The sequence below is a fragment of the Hylobates moloch genome, unplaced genomic scaffold, assembly GCF_009828535.3.
Source record: "Hylobates moloch isolate HMO894 unplaced genomic scaffold, HMol_V3 SCAFFOLD_3004, whole genome shotgun sequence".
Classification (NCBI taxonomy): Eukaryota; Metazoa; Chordata; class Mammalia; order Primates; family Hylobatidae; genus Hylobates; species Hylobates moloch.
The window spans coordinates 1-7,289 of NW_026655279.1; the positions used below are offsets into that span (position 1 = coordinate 1).

A 7,289-nucleotide genomic window follows, 5' to 3' on the forward strand; every position below is an offset into this window, starting at 1 on the left:
TTTTTTGTATTTTTAGTAGAGACGGGGTTTCACTGTGGTCTCGATCTCCTGACCTCGTGATCCGCCCGCCTCGGCCTCCCAAAGTGCTGGGATTACAAGCGTGAGCCACCGCGCCCGGCCGCATGTATTTATTTATTCCTTTAGTCCTCCCAACAACACTATGAGGTAGAAGCTACAGTTGGTTATCTCCTTTTTCTTGAGGGACATGAAGGGACGTAGCGACGAGCCTAAATTCTGCAACAGAGTGGTGGATCAGATGGGAAGTGTGGCGGCTGGATGCCAGAGCCCGGCTCTTAACCCAGACTCTTTGCCTCCCTTTGCTCTGCATGGTGTTGCTGGCCTGCTCCTTCTGCGTTAGGGGAGGAGCCTCTTCTGCCTTGCAGTTCCCCACCCAGGCCTGATCCACAGCTCCAGAGCCCTGCCGTGGCAGCCCTCTGTCCCTTCTCCTCCCAGGCATGTAGGTGGCCAGCGGAGCACTTAAGCAGGGTGAGGTCGGGAACTCTATCTGGAACTCCCCAGGCCCAGCTGCAGCCCCAGCAGCCTCTACTCTCAGAGGCTTGGGTCCCCCACCAGTGCCCTGTAGACAGGGCCTGAGCTGGTCTTCCCCAGGCCTTGCCCGCCTCTCCTGATGCAGAGCTGGCTCCCTGCTCCTGGAGGGTGGGGCCAAATCCGGGATGGATGGGGCTCCAGGCCAACAGCAGCTGGGGCTCAGTGCCCAGGACTGCGGCAGAAAAGCACCAAGGCTTCCCTAGCCCATCCTCACACCTGCCAAGCCTCCTGGCCCTATCCCAGGTGGGACCCTACCCCTCCCAATTCCCAGGAGTTAGGGGAGGCCAAGCTGTCATTTATTCGTCCTGTCCCATCTCTCCCTTCCTCCAGCTTCCCACTCCCCTGGCAACCAAACCAGACCCATCAAGGAGAAGGAACTGGCAGCTGTGCAGGGAGAGACTAATGGCCCGGAAGGAAGGAGGGGCCTGGAAAGGAGACGAAGGCGGTAGGGATGTGAGCAGGGCGTTGGCCCTGGCCCATCTCAGAGGACACACAAAGGGGGGAGGGGGCTGCTGCCCTGCAATACTGAGGAGCTAGCCAGCCAGGGAGCCGCCCTCCTTACCCCCAGCCAGATATCCAAGCAGGAACCTCAAACCTGCTTCCCCAGCTGCACTCTCTTGTCCTCAGATCCCATCTGAGGCAGACCTGTCTCACAGGACAGCGCTGGAGTCCCCAGCAGCAGCAGCAGCCCCAGCCTTATGGTTCCTGGCAAACCCAGCAGACCTCAGCAACCCGGCTCCTGCAGACGATCCGAGCTGCCTCTGTCCACTCCTGGGCAGGTTGTGCTTGCATTCTGGAAGCTGTTTGACATACAAAGGCCAGATATCAGCCTTCCCGCTAACTCTGGGGTAGGGGAAGGGTGTGGTGGGGTGCGTGATTGTGTGTGTATCTGTGTGTATGTAATGTGTGTGTACATAGATATACAAGGCTGTGTGTGTGCATCCGTTTGCATGCACAGGTTTGTGGACCTGTTCTGGGGCCTTCTCTCTTTCGGACTCCTGGGGCTGGGCACTTTCTCTTTCCCCATCTCTTCCCCATCCAGCCCCACCCATCCCTGGTACCTGCAACTCATCAATACTGGAAACCAGCTCCTGCCAGTCCATCCATCTCTCAGCCTTGGCAGCCGCTGTTGCCCCTCAGCCCCCTCCCCTTCCTACCTCAGGAATCACTCCGGTTCCCGTAAAGCCCATGACTGCGCAGCAATTGGTGTGGGGTTGGGGGGAGGGAGAATCCAGTAAACCCAGACAGAATACAACAGGCCCACTTAGCCCAGCCCGTGGCATGCGGCAGACCCTCCCGAGTGGGATCCAGAGCTGGGTCCAGCCACCCTCAGCCCCCTATGATGTACCCACCTCATTGGGGCTTGTTGGGGGGTAGGTCTAGGTTTGGGGGCTGTGTCTTTAAGGCTGAAACATCAGCAGACAACCTCTGCTGGGCCGTGTTCAGGGGAAGGGGAGGGGGGCTGGTCAGCGCATTAGCAACAGAGCTGGCGCCAGGCACCAGCCCTTCACAGGGCCCTGGGGATTAGGGAGAGTAGCTCTTCCCCAGCCCGATCTGCCTCTGCGCCTCTGTCTCCTATTCCTCTCTGGGTGTGGTGAAGGAGGGGTAGCTGACAGCAGGTGAAAATAGAGCCTGGCCTTCAGGGGGCAAGTCAAGGCACTAGCTATGGGGCCTAAGCCAGGTCAACTCTCCCTCCAGCTGGCCTCCTCCCTACTCCTGTGCCAGAAGCCTGCCCTTTAACTTCAGGTCCTTCTACCTCGCAATTTTCAGGGACCCTAGTTCAAGTCAGGCCTTCCTACCCTAGGTTCTAGCTTTGGGTGCTTGTTGGAAGGTAGTGACCCCCACCCCAGCGGCAACAGGGGGCAATCAAGTGGGCAGAGGCCTGCAACCAGGGAAGGGAGGGGAAGGCGCTCCTGCTGTTCCGCAGGGGTGGGGCATCCCCCTCCCCACACAACCCCCCTCCAGCGGGCCATCAGGCCAGTGGGAGGAGCTGCCCGTGCCCCCCCTGAGACCGAAGGGCTATAAAGCCGCCTCGCAGCTGTCTGCGGCTCCTTCCCAGTCCCCGGCCTAGCTCTGCGAACGGTGACTGCCCATCCTCGGCCGCAATGAGCCACCACCCGTCGGGCCTCCGGGCCGGCTTCAGCTCCACCTCATACCGCCGCACCTTCGGTCCACCGCCCTCACTATCCCCCGGGGCCTTCTCCTACTCGTCCAGCTCCCGCTTCTCCAGCAGCCGCCTGCTGGGCTCCGCGTCCCCGAGCTCCTCGGTGCGCCTGGGCAGCTTCCGTAGCCCCCGGGCGGGAGCGGGTGCCCTCCTGCGCCTGCCCTCGGAGCGCCTCGACTTCTCCATGGCCGAGGCCCTCAACCAGGAGTTCCTGGCCACGCGCAGCAACGAGAAGCAGGAGCTGCAGGAGCTCAACGACCGCTTCGCCAACTTCATCGAGAAGGTACGCTTTCTGGAGCAGCAGAACGCGGCCCTGCGCGGGGAGCTGAGCCAAGCCCGGGGCCAGGAGCCGGCGCGCGCCGACCAGCTGTGCCAGCAGGAGCTGCGCGAGCTGCGGCGAGAGCTGGAGCTGTTGGGCCGCGAGCGTGACCGGGTGCAGGTGGAGCGCGACGGGCTGGCGGAGGACCTGGCGGCGCTCAAGCAGAGGTCAGGGGGCAGGGCTGGGCCGCTGCCGTTGAGGCGAGGTCGAAGCGGCCGTCCAGGCGGCTGCTCTTCCTTCCCCTCACTTCCCCTCTCCATCAGCAGCCCAAGGGTGTGGCTCCCCTTACCAACCCAGGTGTGTGCGGGCAGCATCCTTGCCCACGGGCTCCAAGTGTCCCCCGCCTCCCACTTTGCTCTGAGTGTTTGGGGAGGTGGGAGAAGTGGATATCTGTGCCTCCCCTGAGTAATGAGGAAACCCCCTTTTCAGCTCCTACTCCGTTAGAGAGAATGCGGGGCAATTCCATTAGGCAGCCTCAGCCCTCCATTTAGAGTCCTGGGCAGCAGAACAGCCTCTAACCGGATCCTGGGGGGCGTGCGGTCTGGGGTGCGAGCTGGGCGGCGACCCCGCAGTTCAGCCTCTGCACGCTCTTACCGTCAGGTTGGAGGAGGAGACGCGCAAGCGGGAGGACGCGGAGCACAACCTCGTGCTCTTCCGCAAGGTGAGTCCGAGCCCCTCTCCCTGTTCAGCCTCCCCACCCCTACCCCCGATCTCAGTATCCAGAGGTGGCATCGGTGGGCGCGGGGAGAAGGGGGCAACCAGACGCCTCCCGAGGCAGACAGGGAAGGCCTGGTCCTTCCTCGGCCTGCGCAGCCCCTAACTTATCTTGAACCTCCACTGCCACCCCTCGAAGGACGTGGACGATGCCACTCTGTCCCGCCTGGAACTAGAGCGCAAGATTGAGTCTCTGATGGATGAGATTGAGTTCCTCAAGAAGCTGCACGAGGAGGTAAGTGGGCCCGGTATCAGGGGCGGCTTCTGAAGTTGTGGGGTGGTCTCGCTGGAGCTGGCGAGTGGAGCGGAGGCATCGCCCTGGGGATCAGGACGATGCTGGGTAGACGCAGCCCCTCCACCCCAGTCTACAGGTGGTTAGACTCCCACCCTTGCGCCACCTGGCGGCGGGCAGCAGGGCTGTACCTCCGAAACCTGGCCTCTGGTCTCGCGCCCGCGGGGGCGCAGGGCTGTACGCCCCGCCCTCCCTGGCGCCCCCTTCTGTTCGTTCAAGCGTTTCTTCTCTTTTCTGTGCACGAACTGCGTGGCCCGCGTGGGATTTGCGCCGCTGTCCGTCCTCTGCCTGCTCCCGGCCGTAGGAGCTGCGAGACCTGCAGGTGAGTGTGGAGAGCCAGCAGGTGCAGCAGGTGGAGGTGGAAGCCACGGTGAAGCCCGAGCTGACGGCAGCGCTGAGGGACATCCGCGCGCAGTACGAGAGCATCGCCGCGAAGAACCTGCAGGAGGCGGAGGAGTGGTACAAGTCCAAGGTGCGAGAGCCGGGAGGGCCTGCGAGGCGGGGCGCTGGGGTGGCGTCGCGCGTCGCAGCCGACTCAAGCCTGGGTTACCCCCACTTCGCAGTACGCGGACCTGTCCGACGCTGCCAACCGGAACCACGAGGCCCTGCGCCAGGCCAAGCAGGAGATGAACGAGTCCCGACGCCAGATCCAGAGTCTAACGTGCGAGGTGGACGGGCTGCGGGGCACGGTGAGTACGAAGCTGCGCGCCCGGGCCCGGGGAGCGGACGATGAAATGTTCCGCAACTGGCCCCTTCCACTCCCCTGCCCCAGAACGAGGCGCTGCTCAGGCAGTTGAGAGAGCTGGAGGAGCAGTTCGCCCTGGAGGCGGGGGGCTACCAGGCGGGCGCTGCGCGGCTCGAGGAGGAGCTGCGACAGCTAAAGGAGGAGATGGCGCGGCACCTGCGGGAGTACCAGGAGCTCCTCAACGTCAAGATGGCCCTGGACATCGAGATCGCCACCTACCGCAAGCTGCTGGAGGGCGAGGAGAGCCGGTGAGGGTGGAGCTGCTGGGGCGGGGCAGGGCGGGGTCGGGACTGGGCGGGGCAGGGCGGGGCCTGGGCAGGGGCGCTGACAGCTTGCTTCGCCTCCAGGATCTCCGTGCCCGTCCATTCTTTTGCCTCCTTAAGTATAAAGACGACTGGTGAGTCTGGCTTACAACCTGTACCTCTCCTTGTCCACTTCTGCCCTCCTCGGGCTCCTGCTCTGGCTCACCTCAGGGATCTGTTCTCCCCACAGAACTTCTGGGTCCTGGCCTGTACCCACCCCTACTCCTCACACCCCGCGCCTCCCCTGCCCTCAGGGATAGCAGTGGGAGCCTAAGAGGAGAGATTCCCACGCTTTCCCCCTTGAACCCTTTATCCTACTTTCTTCAGTGCCTGAGGTGGAGCCTCCCCAGGACAGCCACAGCCGGAAGACCGTTCTGATCAAGACCATTGAGACCCAGAATGGGGAGGTGAGGCAGGTCCCCTAATGCCAGGACCCCACAATTTCCCATATTATTTCTGAGCCTCAGCCTGGCTGTCGCTAATCTTACTTAGGGTGGGTAATTCTTGGGGAGAGACAGAGAAGGAGACAGAGAACGTGGATAGATAAACAGGAGCCTCTGCTGGTTACCCCAGGGAGTGGGGCTCTATGATCCAAAGGAGTAGGATGGAGGGTGGCGCTGAATGGCTTGTGCCCATCATATGCCCTGTCCCCAGCAGGTGGTGACAGAGTCCCAGAAGGAGCAGCGCAGTGAGCTGGACAAGTCTTCTGCCCACAGTTACTGAACCCCTTGGTCCGGAGCCTTGACTCTGCCCTAGGCCTGCTCTAAGCCCAACCCCTAAGACCACTCCTGAATTGTCTCTTCTCCCTCTGCATGTGTCTAAAAGGTGGTGCGAGGCATCCCTTTCCTGGCTTATGGCCAAGCCCTACCCAGCCAGCAGTCGCTGGGCCTCTCCCTGCCCTGACACTTGATGTGACCTATGTGTTTCCCTTTTCATGTCCTGATAAGAAGCCAATGATCCCCCCCAGGACAAATCTACTCCAGCCACGACGAGAAGTGGGTGAGCCAGGGTCTGAGTTTCACATTTGAACCAAATAAAATGCTGTCAAGAGAAAACTCTCCAGTGCATTTGTGTCTGCGGAAGTGTGTGCGCAGTGCCTGACGGGAGGAGCCTCGGCGGTGTTCTCCCTTTGTCTCGAGTCATTTCTTTTCTGGCTGTCACTCTCTTGGCATCAATATACCCTTCTAGGTTTTCTACCTCTGTCCATTCCTTCTCAGCTTTTGTTCCTCACCTGCAGCCTGGAATGCCCAGCCACCTGCTGGGTGCCTCATAGGCCACTCAAACTCAACCTGTCCCAAACAGAGCTCCTCACCTCCCTCTGCAATCATGCTCTTCCTCTGGATTCCTTGCCCCAGAAGAAGGCACCACTAAGACACCTAGTGCCCAAGTTAGAATTCACCTCAGCTTATGCACCCTTCTTTTCTTCACCTGACCCCCATTTCTGTGAAGTCTACTTCTTTTATCATTTAAAAACATTTAATAGGCCAGGCACGGTGGCTCACGCCTGTAATCCCAGCACTTTGAGAGGCCGAGGCAGGTGGATCACGAGGTCAGGAGATCGAGACCAACCTGGCTAACATGGTGAAACCTCGTCTCTACTAAAAATACAAAAAAATGGCCGGGCATGGTAGCTCACACCTGTAATCCCAGCACTTTGGGAGGCCGAGGCGGGTGGATCACTTGAGGTCAGGAGTTCGAGAAGAGCCTGGTCAACATGGTGAAACCCTGTCTCTACTAAAAATACAAAAATTAGCTGGGTGTGATGGCAGGTGCCTATAATCCCAGCTACTTGGGAGGCTGAGGCAGGAGAATTGCTTGAACCTGGGAGGGGGAGGTTGTAGTGAGCCGAGATCGCACCACTGCACTCCAGCCTGGGCAACAGAGCGAAACTCTGTCTCAAAAAATAATAATAATAATAATTAGCCCGGTGGCCGGGCACGGTGGCTCATGCCTGTAATCCCAGCACTTTGGGAGGCCAAGGCGGGCGGATCACGAGGTCAGGAGATCGAGACCATCCTGGCTAACATGGTGAAACCCCGTTTCTACTAAAAAAAAATACAAAAAATTAGCCAGGCATGGTGGCGGGCATCTGTAGTCCCAGCTACTTGGGAGGCTGAGGCAGAAGAATGGTGTGAACCCAGGAGGCGGAGCTTGCAGTGAGCTGAGATCACACCACTGCACTCCAGCCTGGGTGACAGAGCGAG

At 60.5% G+C, this 7,289-nt stretch overlaps 1 protein-coding gene across 2 annotated transcripts; it reads left to right on the forward strand.

The window, feature by feature from the left end:
• The first annotated feature begins 2,551 nt into the window (after positions 1-2,551).
• On the forward strand, positions 2,552-6,140 carry PRPH (peripherin). 2 transcript variants are annotated; one of them, XM_058435238.1, is made up of 9 exons: positions 2,552-3,199; positions 3,633-3,693; positions 3,886-3,981; positions 4,343-4,510; positions 4,602-4,727; positions 4,811-5,031; positions 5,131-5,180; positions 5,413-5,492; positions 5,740-6,140. In XM_058435238.1, exons 1-9 carry the CDS (start codon positions 2,655-2,657, stop codon positions 5,806-5,808), a joined length of 1,416 nt encoding a protein of 471 aa, XP_058291221.1. In that variant the 5' UTR covers positions 2,552-2,654; the 3' UTR covers positions 5,809-6,140. The 2 variants fall into 2 exon arrangements, with proteins under 2 accessions (XP_058291221.1, XP_032004196.1); XM_032148305.2 differs by having other exon boundaries at positions 2,559-3,199; positions 5,743-6,140.
• Positions 6,141-7,289: the final 1,149 nt, after the last annotated feature.

Excerpts from the sequence above, each read along its gene's own strand:
- PRPH (XM_058435238.1), top strand. The coding sequence starts at position 2,655 with ATGAGCCACCACCCGTCGGGCCTCCGGGCCGGCTTCAGCTCCACCTCA. Across the intron at positions 5,032-5,130 it reads CTGGAGGGCGAGGAGAGCCG|GATCTCCGTGCCCGTCCATT; the intron begins GTGAGGGTGGAG and ends CTTCGCCTCCAG. Across the intron at positions 5,181-5,412 it reads CTTAAGTATAAAGACGACTG|TGCCTGAGGTGGAGCCTCCC; the intron begins GTGAGTCTGGCT and ends TACTTTCTTCAG.